Source organism: Phalacrocorax aristotelis, chromosome 1, assembly GCF_949628215.1.
Source record: "Phalacrocorax aristotelis chromosome 1, bGulAri2.1, whole genome shotgun sequence".
Taxonomy (NCBI): Eukaryota; Metazoa; Chordata; class Aves; order Suliformes; family Phalacrocoracidae; genus Phalacrocorax; species Phalacrocorax aristotelis.
In genome coordinates, this window is record NC_134276.1 from 45,220,231 (window position 1) to 45,244,662 (window position 24,432).

Below are 24,432 nucleotides of genomic sequence, written 5' to 3' on the forward strand. Positions count from 1 at the left end.
AAGCTTTTGCTCACACAGGTAAAAACTGGTTTCAGTTGCTCTAACATACGGTACTGGATTAGGAGTGCAGTACTCGTTATAGGTCCAGTGCTCTGCCCAAGTTTTACTGTTTCCAACTAAGCCTTTTAGAATGGTGGTGACAGGGTTAAAAGGTCTCATTCATGGGGCGTGGCTTTCTCTATTGCAATCAGTTAAACATGTTCATTGTCCACTTTTGATGACTTTTATAAATATGTACTTTATAAATCTGATCCAGTCCTTGTCAACGACAGCTTCCAGGGAGCTGAGTAAATACGGCCAAGTGACACCCACATATTGATGAGCTGTGACCCACCGATTCCCCAAGGACACCACTGAGGAGTAAGTGACTAGTATGGTAGTTTGTGAGCTGTAACTCCTCAGAGATCTCTGCGGAACACCTGTAGGACGTGGGAGTGCAGTTGTAGGAACTGACAGCAGCAGAACCGATCTACGAAAACTGCTGTAATCCTAGGAACACTACTGGAGGAGAGTTTTACTGAAATGAACTTGCAGAATTCCACAGCTGCCACCTCACAGAGAGCTTGTCCCAGGGGCGGGAGTTCAGCTCTGAGTCTGGGAGCACATAAATCACACTTTACGACTACGTAGCCAGGGGAGGCAGCTTGTCTGTAACGATGCAGTTCAAGGCACAAAATGGTGGTTTGGTTGTTTGGTGTTTTTTTTTGAGAATTCTAACTAATTGTAACTTGCTGGCATCCTGGCAGCACAAGCTGGAGTGATCGTTGCAGAACTTGTGGATTTTTGTGTAACACAAATATAATGGATGGTTTCCATCCTTTTTGTAAGGCAGTTCATTGCTTAGCCGCTGATGATTTTAAATTGCTTGAAGGTCTAGGACACAGACTAAGGCACTTCTGTGGTGTGGTTTTTCTCTCCATCTGCATATTGTGTGCATGCATACACACGGCTAATCTGGGAAAGTTCTCCCTCAGACCAGAAGGAGGTGCAAGGCTGTGGGATTTATCCGAGAGTAAGTTCTGTTAGCACTTAAGACCTGTAACTAGCACAATTACTTCTTTCCCTTCTGAGGTGCTAAATAGAATGCACCGAAGACTGAAGAGACTGACTCATGTGAGGCTTTTGCATGGCCTTAAGGCTGTATTTTAAATACAAATAAAAAAAACCAAAACAAAAACCCCAAAGAAAACACACCAGACAAAACAAAAAAGTGTTTCTGTAACACAAAGGAAGAGGTCTAGTTTTGGCGGTTTATTTTCACTCAAGACAAAACTGTAGCAGCATGTGGTTTTAAATATTGGTTTCCTGCGTATATATGTTCATAAAAAGTTTTTTAAAAAAGCCAGTTTTACAAATTATTAAAATGTGTAGTTAAAAGTAAACAAAACCTGTTTCTAGCATTTTGCCCATAGGGAAAAATATGTACATACAAATAATTCATGTGTGACTTCCCATTAACTTTTATATTCAGCTATTTTTGTAGCTTCTTTTTCTTTTTCTCTGGTTCATTCTTGCTGCTTATCTCTGTAGATGGATTTGCAGGCACATCATTTCCTTGTATCTACAGTAAGAAAAGAATTAGAAGTCAGAACACTTCTAACTCAAAGTTTACCTCACACTATCCTGATAAAACTTGAGTTTACGTGTACAGACCTTCTCCAAGCACTGTATCAACATCAGAAAATTCTGTTAAGTCATCTGAAAAAGGGTCTACCATGATATAACGCTTGCAGCTAGAACACTCCAATGAAGTAAAAACTGGAAAAATAGGAGGGCAGCGCAAGGAGCAGCCCCGCCCTGGCTAAGGTGCCAGCTGTGCCTTCTGCACCTCCTGTCTTGTCAGTTGTCTGCCACGCCTTACCATGTGCTTATAAGGCAGGGGGTGTGAAAGAAAAGGGGGCTAAAACCTATCCATTTGCATTTTGCTTTTAAAAAGCAGTCACCACTGCAGTGTTTTCTGAAGTGCTGCTCCTGTCAGGCTCGGGACACTGCATAGCAAAAAGGCGTTAGTTTTGGGAGAAATGGGAAAAATTTTTTAAATAAATGAAAAACAGACTTCTAAAGCAAGGAAGAACAAGGATGAAGAAGAGCCTGTGTGCTTACAGAGAATGATTTGGCCTCAAGGGAAGAGGTGATGGAGAAGTGTGCTATGCTTTCTTTGACAGTATGGGGATGAGTAGCATCAAAGCAGAGAAGACTGAAGGAGGCTACGACGAAATGCAGTTCATGTAAGTAGGTTCATAAACCAGCTGGGCCACAACCAGATCCCTGTACGCTCCTCTGCATTTGAGGCTACAGGCAAACTGTAATGGCTGATGAGAGAAGGTAACGGGCACTTCAGAAGCTTGGTGCAAGGAAGTGGGTCACTAGGACTTCAATACCGGGTTATAAATTACATGAGAGCGACAAAAGCCCATACCAGTAGAAGAGTCATTTAAAATTGTATGAGAGTAGCACAGGCACCTGTGCTGGAATTGAACCCACTGCCGTGAGGTGAAGGCTGTGGTTCTGGTCAGCAGTGGTTATGACATGCGAAGGAGCATTGGAGAAGCAGTGAGGACAGGTAACACGGTAACAAGTTACCTTCCTTCAGTGAGTAAATGTCACAAGAAGGCTCCAGAGGCCAGGTTTCCAGGTGCCATAGTGGCCTGTTTCTGGGACCAACTAGCCAGAGCACCCGTAAAAAGGGAGAAGCAGCTCCTACCTGAGGAACTGCTTAAGGGGTTCCCCACAGGTTTCAGTGTACTTATTCAAAATGCATCACCGTGGTCGAAGCAATAAAATCCCAAACCTTAAAGTGCATTACATCAGCAATAATAAGGAATTTAATAAAGATTTTTTATTAAAGGGGATTGCAAAAAGTTAAAACGCTTTCAGGGGTGAGATAGAATTTAAAAAGACAGACTTGGAGTAAGAATATGCCTTTTATCATTCAAGAGAACGGTTAAGAGTGATTAGTATGACAAGTTAACAGTTGTCCAAATGAAGAAGCACAGAATTAAGTTAAAAAGGCAAGCGCAAAAGACTGAGGAACAGTAACAAACATTCTCCAAGTAAGAGAATTCTTCCTTGCTCCTCCATCAGTGGATAGCTTGATGATAATAAAAGCCTAAAGCAGGCAAGAACAGGTAATTAAAGTGTATTTCAAGCACTCGGGGAAAATTAAGACCAACATCAAGAATGCAATGAAAAAAAAGTGTTTAGAACAAACTGGGTAAGAGGAACACTAACAGTGCCAGGACTAGACCCCGTCCATCGCAGAGTTCTAAAAGCATCCTGTTTCTCCCAGCTCAAGAAAAAAACCAAACCAAACAAACCACAGAACTACAAGAACATAAAGGTGATGACGAAGATCAAAGATACGAGATAGTTTCCAGAAAAGCAGGAACTAGCATAGGGGGTAACAGAAGTATAGAGAATCGAGTGGCATGGGAACAGTAAATAGTCTTTTTTTCCTATTTTTCATAGTGCAGGAAATAGACTATGTCATCAAGTAACGGTATGAGGCATCGTGCTTGAAACGAAAGGTTTTTTCATTCAGTTTGCTGCAGGAACTCACTGTTACAAGATACTCTGGGAGTCAGAAGTCTAAGCTGGGAAAAAGAACAATTGAACAAATTCACAGAACAAGACACTATCTGCTGAATGAACACAAAGATGCGTATATCTGGGTGAGACTAAGTTATAAATTGCTGGAAGCTTTGAATGGAGACAACGGGAACAATCATTGTATGTGCATCTTACTCCTATACTCGTTCCTTACCAGGAAGGAGGGCTAATAACTGATGTTTAAGATGACAGAATTTTGGGTTAACTAGCGCAGCTGTTCCTGTATCGTTGTAGAGCAAGGACCTCCACAGAAATTGGTACAAGAAGCAGAAGGGAAGGGGAGGGAGGGGGGAAAAAAAACCAAACCATAATCAGCTTGCATTAGCCTTACTTGGTGTCTATTTTCAATGAACGAAGTGTGTTCCTCGGGGACTGCACTCACTGTGACAGGAATATTCCTGCGTCACACCCGCAACGGCAGCTCTGACAAACGCCAGTTGGTGAGCGCAAGCCACAGGCAGCTCAGCATGTGAATGTGCAGCAGGATGCTGGGTTTCTTTCTACTACAAATTTCATTATCTTCTACTTTTTTAAATCATGAGGATTGCCTTCAACTCAAGCTAATACAACAGCTCAAAGATCAGAATATTTACATGTTTGGAAACAGATGATTTCTCCGGAAAAAAAGAAAAAAATGTTTGGCTGTACAAACAACAAGGGCCTCTTGCTTATTTTGGGTTTTCTTTTTCCTCCATGATTACGGATACTCCATGATTATGGATACTCAATTACTGCAACCATCTGTTTACCAAAAAAGTCACATGCAACTTCGTGACAGTACACAACCCTGTAATGGCACACGAAATGCCCAGCAGGCCTGAGGTGTGAGACCAGGTGAAAACCCCAGTGCCCCAAATGTACTAAAGAAGCTTGAGTTTAAATTCTTAAGACCAGAGAGACAGTTAATAGGACATTACAGTTCTTACAATATTATCAAGGGAGAATTTTTATATTGTGGAAGTTGTAAGAAAGGACTGCCGCTTACAGCCAGCAATTACAGAGTTTCCTTCTGAGCCACCCATCACAGTTACACTAATTTACTGGAGCAAAAAGATGATCCTACTGAGTCTTGGCAGATTTTCAAAAGGGAGATTTGATTATAGAACCATGAAATTCAAAAGATATTACTTCAGCAAATCATCATCTTTCCCATCAGTGGAAATATCCCTGATGGGCCCAGAAGGGAAATTTAATTTAGAGCCCTTTATTCTTTTCAACAGCCAGTGAAAGCAGACCTGTGCTTTATTGAGAGTAGATCTGAAGCAATCACTACAATCTGCTGCTAAATGATTCTTTTTTCTTCAGGGTTAAATTTCATTTTTACCATATGCTGATTTTTTAAGATTCCCAAAGTATAATATGATTCTATCAATCACAAATCTCGTGCCTTACCTTTGGTTCTACCAACACCATCCGAATTTTCTGATGCTGGATGTTGGAAGCATCTAATGTAACGTCCACTTTAACTTTATCAAATACATGTAATGTCGTGTCTTCCACAGTAAGCGATGGTACCTGGAAGTTCAAATTTTGTACAAATACTCATTGCTTACAATGTCTTATGTCTTTATACAAATAAATATTCTTGTAGGTAATTATTTATGTTACATGTCAATAAAAATGAACACAAATTATTGTTCTGAACGTTCAGAGTGACATGATCCGTCGTATATACATTTTCGCGGTATTTACCCAGATAATTAGATATTAGTAGTATCTATTACGGAAACCAATTCCTGTCAGAACCTGTTTATTTAGAGTTATAAAGACCATAGTGGCACTACTACTACAGATTATAAAACATACCTCATTGTTGTAATCCAGTCTTGGTGTTGGTTTATCTTTTTCTTCAAAGAAGACTGTTCCTTCTAACCCATACTTGGGGATCAGAACCACAACTGCATTTTTTCTTACAAATAATATATATGCATCTTCATTCAGTACTCCCTTGCTTTTGAAGAACAGCTGTAACAAAAGTAGAATATATGAATAAGAAGAAAACCCACTAGAACATTCTCTTTTGGATTGCAATGTACTGGCTTAAAAAAATTTTAAAAACCCCATTCAAATACAAATCTATACTTGGTGATAATTATACACCTGATATTGAAAGCAGATTTTAAAAATCCCACAAACTGCAATATTAAGCGTTCATAGTATTTATAGAAAGCACAAAGTAAAAAGAATCCTCAAAATGCTAGCATTTAAATTTTTCAGAACCAGCAATGCGATGCTGAAGCTTTTCCTCAAAGCAGCAGCCCTTATTCTTAATCATTCCTGCAGACTTGCGTGGTTTTGCTCTACAAAGCACAACTCAATGTTCCCTGCCTTCCTTTAAAATTAACATGAATTGTCCACAGTTAATCCTCGCATCTCAGAACTACTTACCTGTGTGTGGAATGCAACAGACGCTCTTTGTGCGTATTGAGCCATTTTGTGTCGGTAGTTGAGATTTTTACATATATCCGCTAGTTTATGCTTATCTGTAAGTTCTGGGTAAGTCCTGTCTGCTCCTATGGCTGCTGCCAAAAGCCGATGTACTATAATGTCAGCATACCTGCAATAGATGAGGTTAAATGATCAACAACATATCAAAACATACTTTTTTAATTAAAAAAGTTCCTGAATATAATTTTGTTTTTATAAATCTTACAGATGAAAAAGTTTTTGTAATGATAATGGTCTGCTCATAACAGCCTGTATTGATTCAAGGCCACTCTGTTTGCTGACCAAAGATATGCTCTGCAGAGCCAGAAGGAACTGTACGATTTTCTAAAAGAAACTCTTTACTATATTCTACCAATAGAGACTGTATTGTTGAACGTTTACAAGAAGAAACAAAGTTTTATTTTTGGACTGAGGAATGTTGTTTCACCATGGCAGCTTAACCCACTCCCTCCTCCTCTCTTTCCCATGAACTAGACAAATTTAGTGTAGAACAGTATTTCAATGCCATTGATCTGCAAAGTGTAATCATACTTGAACTTCTTGGTACTTAACTTCTATTAGAACTTCAGCCAGGAACTTTTTAAGTTATCTGTTAGCAATTAAAATTTAACATTAGGACTCCCAGAACCTCCACAAATTATCCACACAATGCACAGGAAATTTTAATCCACCTGTAAGATATTTCACTTGAAATGTTTCTAAGGAGCAAAATACAATGACAATTATTTTCTTCAAAACTTAGATATTTCTTGGTTGAAAGAAAAAATAAAACCCCCCTCATTTTCCAGGCTGTACAATTTCATTGCATTGCAACAGCTACAGTAGCAAGTTTCAAATTAGCAATGTTTTGATATGCAAAACTAAAATAACAAATTTTTTGCATGTAGAATACTCAAAATTTAAATACAGCTCCCACCTGAAAACTGACTGGCCAAACTCTGCCTCAGTCTCTGGTTGAGTTATGTGATGCTAACTGATCCCAAAGGGCATTTCTATGCCAGAAATATCCATAGGGACGTATTTCTCTTATTTTTATGAGCCTTTTAAAAAAATTTTATTAGAACTTTGGAGTTGTAGACAACAAAGCTAGGAGCTCACACGAAGATGGATCTACGTGTAAAGCCGCTGCTGTTTCAACTGAAAACTAAAGCTGAACAGAAACAGTATTTTAAATGGACACCACTACAATTTAAAATATAATTTCTTCACAAATAAATCACTTTTTTGTTCTCTGAAACTTTCATAAAAATAAAAGTACCTTCTAATAGGTGAGGTAAAGTGGGTGTAAATAGGTGAGGCTAAACCATAGTGATGGAAATCATTGTCCATTCCAGAGCAGAAATAAACAGCTTGCATCATGCAACGAGTGGCCAAAATTCTCAACAGTGTATTTAGATAGGGGAACGTAGGAGATTCAGCTTTGTCTAACGATTCAGCTAAAGCCTTTGCAGAATCTGTCTTAATTTCCAAATTCTAGAAGGAAGGAAAAAAAAATGGTCAGGTGTTACTAGCAAATATTAGCAGAGTACAAGCACAAGCAGAAATGTAACAGCTACATCCGTGCTGATCGTAGTAACTGGCACAGGTATCATACCTACTAACAACCAACTGGAATACCACTGTTACACAGACACACACAAAATCCACCCACTCACAGATCCCTCCCTCATTATTACTAGTGCTATATGCAAACAATGAAAAGCTAAGTCAGCAGCCTAGGAATTCAGAAAAGACATCCATTCAGAACTAAGAAACACTTTATGCTAATATTAACAAGCTTTTATTTCCTTTGGTTTGATTTTTCCATCCCTTTATTGAATAAATCAAAGGGATATGCAAGTTAAAAAAAAAAAAATCTATTTATGCCACACAAAGACTTCCATCCAAGCACAGTGTAAGCTGTAATCAACCTTCTTGGATGTCCTCCACAAAATAATGAAAACTTATAATTGGAAAAGTGATTTGCAAAACTAGTACTGCATGACACTAAGTTTGTTCCCTGTTTGCCAGTGTGCCCTGATAAAAATTCAGCAGCGTGAAAATAAACAATGCACTTTTAATTTCCAGTCACACAAAGTAAGTTTCATCACAAGATCAGCTGAACGTTCTTTCCTTCATGTACAACTACTGACAACAAAGTATGATCTAGAGGTCAAATTAAGCCTGTTTTAGGGTAATATAATTGTATATTTATTTTAAAAGTGTAACAAAAATACAGCATATTAATACCTAATTCTGATGGTTTGGACAGACTAGTGAAAAATCATTTTGGTTTATTAAAAGAATGTTTGTCTATGCACAGGAATTTAGCTTTCCAAATAAAATGGTACTTTAAAAATTTTCAGATTACAAATTAAATCATCATTATTCCAGTTTTATAGCAGTGGAAAATGAAATGGGCTGGGTTTGGGCTCATCTCTTCATCTTACACTGATAGAATTTGGGAGTTTCTCCTTTCATCTAGAGGTACAGATACCTTACTACAAGTACCAGCAATTTCAAAGTGCAGCTGACGCACTTTCAAAATACTCCTTTCCAACTCTTATTCTTGGGTAAGTGGCCAACCAGAGAGAAAACACAGCCTTTTCTAATTAAGTCACTTTATTAGCATGGTAAAAACTTGCCTTAGACTTTGCTGCCTTCACAAGGATGTCATAATTTGATGGGGGAGGAGCAGGGTGTTTCCGGAGCAAAGCAAATTCTGGGAACTCATCGTAGATTTTTTGTGCTACAGAGACGTTGGCAAGCAACATGAACTCTTCAACCATGGAATTTGTTTCCCTAGCAACATAAAATATTTTATATTGTTAGAAAAGCATTAAATTATGTATTTGAGCACCTAATGAAGAAACATTCTACCATCCTAACAATATTATGTAACAGTAACTAGTGGTTTGGAACATGTATACAATTAGGTGAACATTTTTAAGACTAAAAACATAGTATTTGAAACTTAGTAAATAATTGTTGAGAGGGAAAACCCCAAGATATTCTAAAATAACAAATTTGATTTTAAAAAAAGCTCTTTAAAATGCTCCAAAAGACCAACAGATAAGCCTCTTGATTTCTTCCTAAAAAAACTGTTCAAATATTGTGCATATGAAGTCTGAAGGCACCATGTTGCACACCATAAAGTCATGATGGTATACGTAAGTGTAGATTTTAGCACAGAAACGAAGTCTTAGTATGAGAGAAAGTAAGTATCTAGCTTCAGAAACTGAATCAGTAGCTCCATTTCTAGAACTCCTCAGGATGATTGTCTGTATCACTGTGTACACGTGCACTGACTGCTCTGTTGTTCTTAAGGTTTCAGCAATCCATAACTCCAAGTTCTACTTTCTCTCCTTTGTTAATACCAGTAGAAGAGCATCCCAGAGAAGCCAGTGGGATGTCAAGAGTTTGGACCTTAGTGCTCCATCAAATCAATAGTAAAGACTTAAGTTCGTATATGAAGCATACAGTTCAAAACTTGCTTCATAAATAGTGCAGAAAAACCACAAAGGAATTATCTTTTCTAGGATCAGCTTGCCCAGAGAAGCTGTGGATGCCCCATTATGGGAAGTGCTCAAGGTCAGGCTGGATGGGGCTTTGGGCAACCTGATCTTGTGAAAGCTGCCCCTGCCCTTGACAGCAGGCTTTGGACTAGATGATCTATAAAGGTCCATTCCGACCCAAACCATTCTATAATTCTATGATTGTCCTGCACTATTATATGAACTTTGTACGCTATTAAGTAAATGTTGCTATTTAAACATGCCATCAATTCCACCCCTGCCCTGAATTAACTAATTGAGGAAAATAATACGCATACTTGAGCTCCTTAGTCTGCAAATCGATAGGATCGTGAGTTTCACTGTCCATGTGGAAACGAACTTCTGGTGAGGAAAGTGTCAAGGCTCTGGAAGACAGTAAGTGGTATGATTGAATTACAGTAAAGCTGAGTTGCAGGCTGGTACACAAAATCTGGGTTTATCATGACACTGTAATTTAAAATTAACAAAATCTTCTAGCATTAGCAGAAATTAAAAATACAATGACAGAATTAATGCTCAAATTAGCCAAAATTACAATGGAGACATACATCAATATTAGCTCCTAAAATCTCAAATGCTACTCCGACTGGCTGTGTTTTTATAATGCCCGTAAGAGGTCTATATTCATTGATCTTGTGATGGAAAAGTTAACATCCCAGGTTTATATTTTTGGGGAAACAAAGATAGGCATTTTTATACAAATCGAAGTAGCAAGCTACTTCTCTTTCAAGATTTTCACTGGAAAAATGGATATAGAGTAGCATTATAGTTTGACAGCAAAAAATAGCCAGAAAAACACCAAACCAAACCCTGGGAAAAAAGGTCACAGGGACACCGCGCAGTTTACCCGTTATCAATTCTCCTCTTCTTCAGAATTTTTGCTAATTTGTTTAGTCCACGTAGGCTAGTAGTAATATCATCATTCATAGTTGCTGAATCAATTCTCATCTGTGCTTCAGCATATGTAAGAGAAGCCTTGAAGAGGTTAAAAAAGAGAGACATCGTGATACATAATTGATAGTGAAAAGAAAAACATAGATCTCTTGCAGAAACTGCAACTTGCTCACAGTAATACTAAGCTTTATATTCACCACTTAAATGCATGTCATTCTCAAAGGATAATGGACAAAACAGGACAGATCTATGCAAGATATTAATACCAGGCATTTACAGTGGTTTATTTTTTTTTAATGCTGATGACAGATCTATTTTATACATTAGAGGTCTAATTTTCAGAAATATATTAACCACTTACACAGTCTGAAAATTGTGACTAGCTGGTATATACCAACCTAACCTCACAAAAAACATTGCAGCCTTGGAGGTTTGAAAGAACAGGGCAGAATTCTTTATTTTTACAATTTAAGCATCATTTTTTTAATTTGAAGGAAATATAAATTAATGAACAGAAAGAAGAAAACTTTATTATCAACTCTGTTGATCATTGTTTTTAAAAAGGTCTCCAGCTTTTTTTCAGAAGTAAAACAATATTTATGTGACTAACCTTGGAATTAATAATACTCTTCGTAAATCTGGTTTTTAGAATTTCAGCCTTGTGGTTCATCTCCCATATACATGAAAACGCAAGCCTACAAGGGAAGAAGGGGGGAAAATCGCTTAAAATCCACATATAAACATCTGGAGTTTCTTGTCAGGATCAAACATCATGTACATATACCTGTCCACATTAGATCTCAGGGAGCATAAGTTGGAACTAAGTAACTCTGGAACCATATCGATCCTCTGCAAAGTGAAAAATAAAAATAATAACTAGTTATAAGTAAGCTAGTTAAGTATGTGCCTGATTTTTAATATACTAAAATCTTGGAAATAATAATTACTTTATTTTTTGGCTTAGAAAGCTCAGATTTCTGAAATAAAAGTAGGCTACTTTAGAGGAAATTCATGCCAAGATCCATTTTAATTACCAGTTTCTATTAACAGTTATTTCTGAAACTAAACGGTGGTCTCTGAGAAATAAGTTAAAATAAACAGGACTAAGTGTACAGTTGTACTGAATACAAATAGATTAGCTACCACAAGAAGTAACAATGGAAAAGGCAAAACCAGGCCACTTCTGCAATTCCACATCAATATTAAAACAGTAGTCCAGTTTCAGAACTACATGCTCAAGCAGGAGCTGAAAGGGATATTCTCCAGATAATGGATTTTAAAAAAAATTCTCCCTCTTGCTGTGCAAGGCTGAATGTCAGAAAGCACCTTTAATTTGATAGTCTTAGGCAAATTAAGTGCAGCCCAAAGTAGTCTACTTTTTTTCCTTCCTTAGAGAGAACATCTTTACTCCCAAGAATTAAAAGAAGAAAGCAATAAAAAAATCCAGCCACAGTACAAAAAGCTTTTTATATGGAAAACAATTACTTTTTCACACAGGTATACTGTTGTTCCTCTTTTTGCTGATTCCTCATCCAAAGCATTTCCTGGGCGAATAAAGTGACTGACATCTGCAATATGTACACCAACCTAAAACACAGGCATCACATTATGCATCTTATGAAACAGAAATAGTTCTCAACATGAAAGAAACTTCCTCAAGTTTTATTTACAACCCAATTTACCCATTCCTAGTTCCCTTCAGCAGCTCCTATATTTAGTAATAGGAACAGTTAAAACCTAGCATACTGATATTAAAAAGAATAGTTGCAGCACTTATGCAAAATAAGGGCATGTGTACGTTTATTGGAAAGGTATACTCATTACAAATGCAACTCTTCTTGCCTGGGAGCTCAAATAACCTCTTTCATTTTCTTCAAGGCTCACTGCAAATTTGGTTTTGTTTTTCTGTTTGCTAGACCATCCCTTTCGGCACACTCTGCTATTACAATTACAAATTAATTTAGAATGAAGAAAACTTGACTAAATCAGTTATAAGGGGGATAAAGAGCTGGTGTTAAGACTGTAGCTTTTTTTTTTTTTTTTAATAAAATAATCATTCCTTAGGCATGACAGCAGTAGCTTCACCTTTTCTACTGATAGGTCCTTATCCTAGCTGTAGATATCCATGCTTATACTTTGCTAAAGCAGCAAATAAATTCTGTTAATTTCCCATGCCATCCCATTTCTGCTGATTAGCAGAAAGCAAGGTGAATTTAGACAACATTAAATTCCCACTTCTGACACTGATGTAATGCAAATCAACTCTCTTTATTACCATCTTGCAGTTGTGCAAACACCAGTAATTTCTTTTACAACAGGTCTGGAGCTTTGCTCATGTCATTTACTATTAGCCTTACTGAACTGTTTGTAAATGAAAAGAAGAAGTAAATAAAAAAATGACTGGTTTAATTAAAATGAAAAAAAAATACCTCTATATTTCCATTTTCCACTTCTCTAAAATGTAGTGCATCATCAATATCCGTACAGCCAGGAGGATCAACACTACAAACATGCAAATGCCTTAAGTCCTCCCTGTGCTTCATGTCCTGAAATTAAAAAAAAAAAAATTTTCAAGAACAACTTCCATATCAAAGTAAAAATGATCATCTGAGAAAAGGCACTTTGCATAAGATTTTCAAAAGGAACCGATTATTTTCAGAATGGGTTTTTTTCCCTTAGGACAACATTTGCAGTAATATTTATTTACAAGATAAAAAAAGACATACAGAACTACAGTGATAGAAAAACTGAAGACAGATGATGATCAAGTGAAAATTTTCCTGTTTTCTGGAACCAAACCAGAAGAGATACAGAATAAAACCACCATCTTTTAATGAGCTTCACATCTTTGTTGTTGACATGGACAGTGTGAGTGAGCATGCCCTCAGCAAGTTTGCAGATGACACCAAGCTGAGTGGTGCGCATGACACACCTCAGGGAGGACAGGATGCCATCCAGAGGGACCTGGACAAGCTTGAGAAGTGGGTCCATGAGAACGTCATGAGGTTCAATACAACCAAGCGCAAGGTCCTGCACCTGGGTCAGGGCAACCCCGGATATCAATTCAGGCTGGGGGATGAAGGGATTGAGAGCAGCCCTGAGAAGGACTTTGGGGTACTGGTGGATGAAAAGCTGGACATGAGCCAGCAATGTGCGCTTGCAGCCCAGAAAGCCAACCGTATCCTGGGCTGCATCAAAAGCAGTGTGGCCAGCAGGTCGAGGGAGGTGATTCTGCCCCTCTGCTCCGTTCTGGTAAGAGCCCACCTGCAGTGCTGCGTCCAGCTCTGGAGCCCTCAGCACAGAAGGACATGGACCTGTTGGAGCAGGTCCAGAGGAGAGTCACAAAAATGATCAGAGGGCTGGAACACCTCTCCTATGAGGACAGGCTGAGAGAGTTGGGGTGGTTCAGCCTGGAGAAGAGAAGGCTGCCGGGAGACCTTATTGCGGCCTTTCAGTATTTTAAGGGGGCCTACAGGAAGGATGGGGTCAAACTTTTCAGCAGGGCCTGTTGTGACAGGACAAGGGGTACTGGTTTTAAACTAAAAGAGGGTAGATTTAGATTAGATATACAAAGAAATTCTTCGCTCTGAGGGTGGTGAGGCACTGGGACAGGTTGCCCAGACAACTCGTGGATGCCCCATTATTGGAAGTGTTCAAGGCCAGGTTGGATGGGGCTCTGAGCAACCTGGTCTAGTGGAAGGTGTCCCTGCCCATTGCAGGGGGGTTGGAACTAGGTGATCTTTAAGTTCCCTTCCAATCCAACTCATTAATTCTACGATTCTATGATCTCAGAATTAGCAGTACCAGGAATCAAAATTTTTAAGTGGAATTTTGACTGATGTCCAGCTGGGCATATTTTTTAGGATATGATTGCTCTCTACGAACTTCTAGCTTTCTAAGGCTTAGATGTGTAGACAGTTGAAAGGAACTGCACACTTCGGAAGTATCTACCTTTGTATGATGGCTACAAAAAGATCTCAGATAGGTATCTTAGACTAGACAACTGACTTTTAGACAGCTGATTTACACAAAGATCCCTCCTTCAGTTTCTACATTCAAAAGAAATAGGAGTAGGCAGTAAATTGCAAAAAAAGTTGCTGACCTCAAAGAAATCAAAATACACAAAATGCACAAACAAAAAACACTCAGCCCAGCCCAACACAAAAACTATATCATGCTCAAATTGTTCCCTGATGACATTTTCCCACAGATTCTAAAGCAACCATTTCCCATATTTAAGCTACCGGGGACAACCTGAAATTCACTAACAGCATTTAAAATGAGCAATTCTGTAAACACCAATTTCTCTTTCTCTAATGACTTTACTGGATTATAGCGGGATATATTAAAGACTCCTCTCCTCAGAGTATTTTAGAGATGACACAGGCTGCCACATCTGGTTACAAAGCTATTTAGCAAGGTAAAAAACTCTTAGGGATGATCTTACAATTTTCTGAATTTTAGTCTCTCTCCATTGCAAAAAACCCTTTTAAAAATATTTTTACTTTTCAATGAAACCTGTAATATGATTTTTATCTTAAAAATCTTACAGTTTTTACCTATACCTAAGAAACACAGTCTTAGCCAAAACCCAAAAACTTACAGAGGCCTTGTTTCCAGAGGAAATCTGGCTGAAAGTCCACACTAAGATAAAATGGATTTGGACAACATTCTTCCTCTATTTTTGGATATATTTTGATATCCGAGAATGTTATGAAGGAGAAGGCACAGTAATTATTACAGTAATTTAAAAATTATTACCTGTTCTGTAATGCTCCATGGCATTTTTGGTAGGAAACTAAGGACACCCTGGGAAAAAGGCTGATGAGGGACATCATGTTCAAGCAAAAGAACTTCTGTCTCGGTCTCTTTATCTCCAGCACTTCCTAAGTTCTTAACAAAATGACCCTGAAAAACAAGATACATACATTCAAATATATATACACACACATATACACACATGCACATCAAGCAACACTGCTCAAAAATAATTGAGACCATTATCCCATAGGTTATTAGTACATTATACTACACAGAGGATTAATCTTTTCTTCTTCAGTCAAATTTCTCATCTTCAAAATTAATTTCAAATATTCCAATATATTTCAAATATAAATATTTGAAATTTAATTTCAAATATTTAATCGATTCAGTAAGTCTGAACTTTTTATTTCCCCTTCTTTTCCTAGAATGTCAGGAAATTCTCCAAATTTAAAACTGCAAAAGTTGTAAACATAGCAGTTCAGTTTTGCAGGGGGGAAAAAAAAAGCATTGCTGTGTAAGCAGCAAAACCAGTACGGTCTAATTTCTCTGTTGGTTTGTATTTTGCCACACATCCCACTCCCTAACACTACACTAACTTTACCTCCTTTCTCACATCTCTCGACCCCTGCAGTAATGCTGTCTTTGTCTTAACATTCCTTCCATATATTCCAAGTTTCCTTCATTTCTCTAAGTACAGGTGAGACAGCTGTGCTCTTGTTCATTACAAGCTATGCCCTCCTGCACAAGACAACAGAAGCCTCTTCAAAACCTGGTTAGTGTTCAACACAAATTGAAGCTAGTGTCCTCAATGTCTCTTATATCCTCCTGTTTATTTACAAAGAATTTTTAAGACCTTAATTACCTGTAAACTCTGCCCACTGGCAATTTGACTGAATTTGGCCATTATGTTTGAAACTACTTGCCATGATGGTGATCAGTGTTTGGATGAGCAATGCCACAGCGAATGGCTCACCCTTCTAGGAACCCAGAGTAAAAACAAGGCAGTCTCTAGTTAGTCTAAATAAAACACCTTACTTAGCACATATACGTTCACTGCAGAACCTGAGGACCAAGCTTTTTAAGTATAACCCGTACCTGTTTTTTGGGGGTAAGAGTAAACTGAATAATTTGAGGACTTCCTTAATTTGCACCATCAAAAAATTCATGTCAATGCTTTTTGAGGTTACTCAGCGGTACAGATAATAATAAACATCTTACCTAACACACACATAAAATTTGGGCAGATATAAGTTCAGAAGAAAACAAACTTACATTAGGATACCTGGAATTCCTGGGCCAACCATCAATAGCAACAACTATTCTTTGTCCTTCCAATGTATCTGCCTGCCTTGTTTCTATTCGAATGCGAGGAATTCTGCGATCAGCTGGTGTAAACAAATGGCGCCTTGCCTATTAACATCAAGAAAAAGGAACAAATAATTTCTAATTAAAGGGGAAAAAAAACCCTACACTTAAAATAACTTGATTATTTCCTTACTTCTTTGATCTGTGATTTGGAAAGCATGCCACAAAATGGTCGCCAGTTTCTTTTTATAATGCCCACTACTTTTCCTGTAGGTCTCAGCATGTCCTTGTTATAAGAAGTCTTCAGCTGGTAGAAAACAGAAGTTAAAACCACAAAACGTTAACATGTTTGACTACAGCACATATCTCAAACCTTGGTAGTAACGACTTCTGTGTCACTATAACGCCCTAAGTTCTATGACTTCATAAACAGAACTGTGTCTCCCTGTGCTTTGCATGACTTGTTAATAGTTTTAGTATGTGACGCAACTGCTTTGTTGTGTTTTTTTTTAATGGACATTGCTTCAGAAAAACAAAGAACTGCAGAAAAAGACTCTGAAGAAATGTTACCTTGTTCCACTGTCTCTGCTTACTCCACAACTATCTCCATTTTCCTTTCCAAGCTATTATTATAACTTTTAGGAGCCCTTTTACGTTGCTTGAAAATTCTCCAATAATTCTAATCACAGTAATTAAAAAACATTCCCATGGAATTCAGTAGGAAGATCATGTCCCTAAAGAAATGCAAATATTTGTTGGACAGGGTATACACGTGTGTGCACTGCACGCACATTAAGCGGAATTACTGCAAGAAGCTAAAGAACATTTTACAACTGGTTCCAAACGTATGCATTGCCTATAAAAGCTGACCGTCATCATGGCACATCTGCTCCTATTCTAGCAAACCCTAACCTGCACATCTGTATACAGCTTTGCATTATACGACTGGCTACCTAATTACCACTCCATAACTTTTAGACTAAGTAATGTGGGAATTTCTGATTGGGATTAATTAAAAAGTATCAATTTTATATACATTCACATATTGAACACAACTCTAAGACTACAATTAAGTTTTATAATTTCCATATTCATAATAGCTTTTAGGATTCAGTATGAAAAGGACATATAAATCTAAAGCCTAACAACACTGTCAATTTAATCTCTCTGAATGCAAGTTAAGTAAAAGATTATTTAATTCATACAATGTTTTCTTTTTCCTCTTCAATTTCAATGTCATCTTCATTCTGGCCATCATCCTGTAAGACCACTGAGGATGGTGCCACCCATTCATCTCTTGCCAACAACTCCACAGCTACAATATCTTCATGAACTGCTCGGTTTAAATGTTTCAGTCCCTGTATAAGTATCTGGAATTTTTAGGAAAAAAAAAAAAGAAAATGCAAATATTCATGATGATAGCAACAGAAGACCCAAATCAAAGCCGTACAACAGAAGAGTATCCACGTGTAACAGGCTCTGCACTCTAAAGAATATTTCAGGCATGTTTGTGAGGCATTATTTTCTTCCTCTGCCTAGGCTTCTTTCAGTACTGATGATATTATTTCAGGATTCCAGTTGCCTCTATAAAAATAATTTATTTTCCCCAGACTTTTTTTTTTCTTTTATATCAGACAATCCTTCTATTTTTGCAGGCTAGGGGACTCCAAAGGACTTCTGGGAGGCAAGAATAAAAGAAACGGAATGCCAGAGAAGCACCTCCAGCTGCCACTACAAATAGGGAGGGAGAAGACAACTGCTGCTGGTTGGAAACAACTTCTGTAAAACTGTACCAAGACAGAATCCAGTAGGCAGACAGCTGGGTTAACTGCTTAGAGAGGAACAGCCCATCTGCTCATCACCAGGCATGAAAGCAGTAAGGGAAACAAAGGAAGAGCACCTCACAAGCACTCACCACAGTTTTTCTGAAAATCCTCCTACAAACTTGTTTCTCTGTCTTCCACCATATATTTAAAACTAATTTTAAAAAGAGTGTTATATTTGAGTCAATTAACAACTAAGATTTTAAACACATTCTCTTTTTGAAAAGAGAACAGTCAACATGTCAGTAGTCTATATCCATACAAATAAACAAACAAAAACAAAGCAAAAAACCCCCTGAAAAACACAGAAGAGGAAAATTTACTACAAAGCTTCCTTTTAACAACATAGGTCACCATGAAAGAATTACATTTAAAGTCATTACTGGGGCTAGTTAAAGTTCACAGCATGAAGTCAAAATGAAAAACTCACCTCTTTGTTTTCTTCAGCATCTCCATGAACCCAAACAGTAGCTTCAAGATAATTATCTCTGCTTGCCCTATAAGTTCCTTGGAGGTAAACACCAGACTTTATTCCTTGCTGCAGCTTGCTAAGAGGAATATGTTCTGGGAAAATTATTTTTCCACTTTCTATTTCTTTCTTTAAAAAAAAAGAAAAAATTTTCAGTCTTCTGTATTTGTGATTATTCTAAAAGCAAGCTCAGGAACATGACACTCAAGCTAGCAAACTCCAAAATTATAACTATGTGTAGGTATGAATATGCACAATAATGAAAAACTACTATTAAGCAGTAATTTTTCTAATGTAGCATAAAAAGCATAAGGAACATAGAAATATGGCAAGTCTAGGAATGTCTCCTTTTCTTTTCCTGTTTGCCTGCAGTTACTTAAAAAGATACTGCAGAAGTGACGTACACTTTTACATTAATTTGGATATGCTGACTAAACTTATACTTAGTGAAAGAAATATTAGCATAGCACTACACCGTATAATCACAGTGTAAGTATATACCGCAAGCTATATGGAACCTTATGAAAAAACATTATTGTGACCAATCTTTGGAGCAGTCAGGCAATTAGTTAAAGCTGCGTGAAGTACAGCTAACCACTGAAAAGATCAGCTGAGCCCTCCACTGTCTTCCTGCTCTTGCTTTTCCCACTCCATTCGGCTAGAATTGATGAAATGGATCTTCCCATTTTTTGGGGGTGTTAGTTTTCAGCTATATCAGTCTTATGTGAAAGTGTAAGTCTTGATTTTTGATAAACACAAAGCACAGGGAAATAGAAGGGGATGTAGCTCATCTTCAAGCTGCAGCCTGCACTTACATCAACTTAACTGACCAGAAAAATGAGAGCTTTTGATAGAAAATGCTTTTGATCAATAATAAGTTAACATAAACTTCCAAATAACAGGCACAAAACAAAGACCTAAATGGTCTGCAATATACACTTGTAGTTTTCTTTTTGTTTCCATTATTTCTAATATTTATAACCTGTCTTTAACCAACTATTGTTATTCCCATCTTCACATCAGTTATCTAAAGCAACTGGCTTTTTACAAATAGCTAGATACCTACTAATAAGCATATAAGAAGCAGTAAAAACAGCTGCAATATTTCCTTTTTTCTCTTCAGTTATCAAAAAGTTATACTGCCAAAATGGTAATGAAGTCCAGGGACCTCATTTTCTAAACTGATGCCAGTAGCCTGACATACAGTGTCCAATAATATACTGCAAACCATTTGTGATAAATTTATTTTATAAAAAGAAAATGAAAACATACCCCTTCATCTGATACACAAGCAAGACGATCTACAAGATCTGGATTAGCTACCAAGCTTTTTATATACTCCTCACCTACAAAAGCACACACATAAATATTTATGGAAGAGATGCATGGTATTTAGGTATGAAGGCATTGCTGAGATTGTATATCTGAGCAATAAATTAAACATACATGCCACTTCACTTACATGTATAAGCAGTTATCCCTTCCTCTAGAGCTTTCTCTTTATTAGTTCTGTCATTTGTTAAAAAGATAACTTGGATCTTCTCCTCATCCTCTATTTTCTTCAAGTGTTCACTGTACCATTTTACTGCTACCCGAATGGCTCTGTCATTGCGGTCATTAGAAGTTTCTCCTTGCTCTTGCACTACATATGTTTCTCTAAATAAATAAAAGGGAAGAAACAAAACAAAACAAATCCCAACATCCATCCATACTTATGAAAAATTTTGAAACAAGATCAAGATTGCGAGGCTAAAAGAATCATTGCCATGCCGATTTTTATAGTATGTGTAACACGCTATAGGCCACTGAAGAAGGGTCAGGAGACAGAAGAGACAAGAAAAAAGCAAAGAAGTGTTAACTTCTAATAAAACCTTCTCACTGACGATTGAAGAGGACTGCATTCAAGATACCAGAACTATGCGATCAGGATTCCTAGAACCATGGTACTGCAGTAGTAGGAACTACTTGTGAGCACAAATAAACGCAAATTAATTGCATCTCCATCTCTCAGAGCTTTCTGCCATGAACCAACAGATTTTTTTTTAATGTTTAAAAGAGACCCTAAAATGGAAAAGCATTGCTCTATTGCTCAAGTTAGTCTTGCCTATAAATTTTATTCAATAGTCTAATCAACTTTTCATAATATATATGCTTATACTAATTATAAAACAGAAAAGCTCCTGAAACATGCAACTACTACCCAATAGGATTCCTTAGAAGTGTACAGCTCCATGCACCTCAGTCTAATTTTTTTTTTTAACCTAGTTCGCATGTTCCAGTTCAGCTTTCCCATTTCTCTCAGTGGATGTCAGTACAACTTTATTATACCCTATTCCACACCTTACCGATGATGCTCATTGGTGAATGAATAGAAGTGTTTTTCAGGGTTTCCAATCACGTCCCTAATTCGCTTGTACACTGGTGCACTCCGACTCCTGACTTCTTGTAAGACTGTTTGCAGCACAATGACATTCTTAATAACAGGATCTTCAAGTATATCAATCTGAGGAACAAAATGGAAATTAATCAAAATTGGGTTTTAATTCTACTTAATAACAGGACTTGAAATATTTGTTTGGCTAATATGTAAAAACCTAACATGAATAATGAGTCACCCTCCTTCTGCCTTTTTCTGTCACCGCTGGGAAATTGAACGGTGTATGAAGCTGCTTCCGCCTGCTTGTGGGCAAAAAGTTCAAATAGGATTTTCCAGCCTCTTCATGACCTGAACTTTGCTGGAGTAAAGATAAGGACTTATTCTGGCTTCCACCAAATTCAGCCCAACGTATGCAGTGCTCCAATCAAATTTAAGGCCAGGTGTACACTGGAAATTTTGTTTACATAAGATGGGTTCCTGTAAATTATAATCTTTGTGAACAAAATACATCTATGCATAATCTGACAGTAATCCAACATAATTTAAAGGCTGTCTGGCATATGTTTTTGAGAGCAATGCAGACCACAAAACAGTGCCTGACCACTGATACAGCTAACACGGACATGCCTGTGCACATGTAGTCTTAAGTTTTCCAAAAACAATTCCACCATTGCACTGCAATTTTAATTTCTGCAGATTCAAATCACTGGAATTTCCTTAGCTGCTCTTCACCTTTTCAAAGGCCCCTTTTTTTTTTTTTGAGGTAATCTCTTAAAAATTTTTCAGAATTTTGTTTGCCAACTCCTGACAGCTCCGGTGTTCAAGAGACAAATGTACACCAAAAATCCATGCTCTTGTCAGAAAAAAAAAGGTAAGCTTAATTTCCTAAGCTTATAGCAAGGAACTGTGCAAACCCATCTCTAAAGAGACAGCAGTAAGGCCCTAGAGGGTATGGCTAAAAGAATTAAAAGCAATGCCAGATCAACTTTCTCTGCACCTGATGTTTAGATGACCTAAAAGATTTAGAGCCATGTTCACAGGGCAAGAAATCCAGTACATTTCTATGCACAAGCTGAATTACCAGGCCAAGTTTTACTGCTGCTATCCTGTTCCAGCTGCTAGTAAAACCTTTTGCTGCTGTTACCAAGACTTCCTAATCCTGGCTGCTCCAGTCCTTTGCAGCGTACCCCGGCACATTCTCAGAGTGCTCTGCATATACAAACTTTGCCAACAGACACCAAGACATCCACCGGTTACAGGCTGAAAAAATCCCTTGACTTGCTGTTTTGGGAAGCACATCCTTACAGCTTTTGGGATGGGTAACTGCTAAAACACGTGTGTGTTGTGCCCCTCTCTGGAGTAATCCATGTCAGCGTTCATTAATTACTTCCAGTGTCTGCAGGAGCCACTTTCTACAGATGTGTTCAAAAGCAATCAAAAAAACCCTCAAATGCTGAGCTTGGGAATTCCTCGTGTCCCAACCTGGAGTTCTACTGCCTGCACTGCCCAGACTCAAGCCCTTGCAGAGTTAGTGATGGGCTGCAGAGTACAGTTCACCCTATGCTTCCAGAGTCGTACATGGGAGTTTTGCACATTGGTATCGATGAACAGAGACAGATTTTGCAGCCTCTATTCATTATCTGAAATCAACATCATGGTATAAAGAACTTAAGTCTACAACAGTCTCTGAAAAAGACACTAGGTGTTTAGGAAAACGCACGTTGACAGGGAAATTAAGCAACCACCTGAAGAACCTGACTGCTGCTTCAGAGTGTATTCTATTCTGTAGATACTCTATTTACTCTCCTTGCCTGACTTTCCATACCCCTATCAGACTACAACTAACAAAAAAAAAAAAACCAACCCAAAACCAACCAGCTAAACAAACAAACAAAAAAAGCGCTGTTCTTTATTCCTGCCGTTCATAAAACCTGAAAACGGTCTAAACCCAGCCTAGACTGGGTGATGCTGAGGGCCTCCTCAGGCTACCCCTTCAGGGGCCGAGCAGACACAGCTAACGAGGGGAGGGCCCAGGTCCGGCTCCCCCCCGGGAAGGAGGCCCGGACCCTAGCCCCCGGGCAGCGGGGCACCTCACGTCCCCGCGCATTTAACCAGGGCCGGAGCAGGGCGCACGGCCGGACCCTCCCGCTCCCCCGGGAGCCGCTCACCTGGTGAAGGAGGAGGTTGGTGTCGGGCAGGAGGTAGTGCGGGCCGGGGCAGAGGCTGCTGGCGGCGCCACTGGGCCGGGCCTGCAGGCCGGGGCCGGGCCCGGCGGGGCGGGGCGGGCAGAGGCGGCAGGCGACGGCGCCGCAGGGGATGTCCTCGCGCAGGTAGTGCTCCCGCACCACCTTCACCACGGCCCCCGCCCGCGTGCGCTTCAGGAAGGTGCGCGAGGTCAGCATGGCGTGTGCACGCGCGGCCCGGCTAACCCCACCGCCCCGCCGCCTCCCGGCACGCACCGCGCTTGCGGAGGGCGGGAAGCGGCGCGCGGCGGTGCCGGCCGCCTATCCCCGTCGCCGCGGTGATGGCGCCACGCAGCCCCGCCCCAGCCGCCCTAAGGGGAGGCGGGAAGGCCGCGCGCATGCGCCAGCGGCTGCCGCGGGGTGAGTGTTCGGCGGGGCGGGGGTGGTTCCCTTCATCCCCCGTGTGCTGTTACCGGGCGGGCGGCTGCCCGGTGCCTCCCGCAGAGGCGGGCATCCGGCGGGTGGAGCAGCACCCCTTCAACCAAGCCGCCCCTGCCGTGGGGAGGCGGCAGCGGCCCCGGGGAGCCCCCGGCGGGCCCCGCGCCTCTCGGGACAGCGTAGGGCTCCGAGGGCAGCATCTCCCTTCCCGGCAGGGCTTTGGGCAGCGTGTCTTGGTGCGTCTGCTAAGTAAAAGTTGTGGTCTGTACCAAGTGGTTGTAAAAGTGCGTGTGACCGATCGGTGGGTCGCTTGTGGGAAGTACTAGCATACTAGCAGGGTAAGAACAGTGGAGCTACGTCTTGAGAGAATACAAAAGCGGGCATCAGAGTCCTCCTTTACTGTTTTGTCTCACTAGCCTTGTTATGCCCCTTATTGGACGTCTGTTGTATGCCTCATCGGTCTCAGGAGTTTTCAGTTCAGACCTTTCTGACTGTGAATGGCAGGTGCACATCTTGATTTAGCCATGACAGTTTACTAGTAAGCTTGATTCACACCGTTATTTAGCTTATTGCAGTCAAAACCTTGTTA

General features: G+C 39.3%; 3 protein-coding genes across 6 annotated transcripts in view; 2 read left to right on the top strand and 1 right to left on the bottom strand.

Moving 5' to 3' along the window:
* BORA (BORA aurora kinase A activator) overlaps positions 1-18,637 on the top strand; it is a 38,382-nt gene extending 19,745 nt beyond the window's left edge. Inside the window, exon 13 of one of the 2 annotated variants that reach the window (XM_075088296.1) lies at positions 18,209-18,637. In XM_075088296.1, coding sequence (XP_074944397.1) covers positions 18,209-18,213 — 5 coding nt within the window. In that variant the 3' untranslated portion in view covers positions 18,214-18,637. Of the gene's footprint in view, positions 1-272; positions 1,224-18,208 lie in introns of those variants that run through there. The other variant, XM_075088282.1, reaches the window with a different exon arrangement.
* DIS3 (DIS3 exosome endoribonuclease and 3''-5'' exoribonuclease) lies at positions 1,212-23,735 on the bottom strand. The gene is made up of 21 exons (XM_075088212.1): positions 23,391-23,735; positions 21,191-21,348; positions 20,308-20,501; positions 20,118-20,191; positions 18,807-18,974; positions 17,759-17,923; positions 16,747-16,860; positions 16,521-16,658; positions 15,246-15,392; positions 12,914-13,030; positions 11,970-12,071; positions 11,269-11,333; positions 11,095-11,179; positions 10,438-10,565; positions 9,869-9,955; positions 8,682-8,838; positions 7,316-7,530; positions 5,998-6,166; positions 5,416-5,574; positions 5,002-5,124; positions 1,212-1,561 (listed from the first exon to the last, which is right to left on the bottom strand). Exons 1-21 carry the CDS (start codon positions 23,622-23,624, stop codon positions 1,472-1,474), a joined length of 2,889 nt encoding a protein of 962 aa, XP_074944313.1. The 5' UTR covers positions 23,625-23,735; the 3' UTR covers positions 1,212-1,471.
* The window catches only part of PIBF1 (progesterone immunomodulatory binding factor 1), a 125,109-nt gene continuing 124,368 nt past the window's right edge, over positions 23,692-24,432 (top strand). For 2 of the 3 annotated variants that reach the window (XR_012659753.1, XM_075088223.1), the window contains exon 1: positions 23,818-24,079. The gene's annotated coding sequence lies outside the window, so the exon portion shown is untranslated. Of the gene's footprint in view, positions 24,080-24,432 lie in introns of all 3 variants that reach the window. The other variant, XM_075088231.1, reaches the window with a different exon arrangement.

Coding starts and splice junctions, on each gene's coding strand:
- DIS3 (XM_075088212.1), bottom strand. CDS start 23,624: ATGCTGACCTCGCGCACCTTCCTGAAGCGCACGCGGGCGGGGGCCGTG. Junction 12,072..12,913: donor TGGAAAATGGAAATATAGAG/GTATTTTTTTTT, acceptor CCTGTGTTTTAG/GTTGGTGTACATATTGCAGA. Junction 7,531..8,681: donor TGAAGGCAGCAAAGTCTAAG/GCAAGTTTTTAC, acceptor CCTTCCTTCTAG/AATTTGGAAATTAAGACAGA.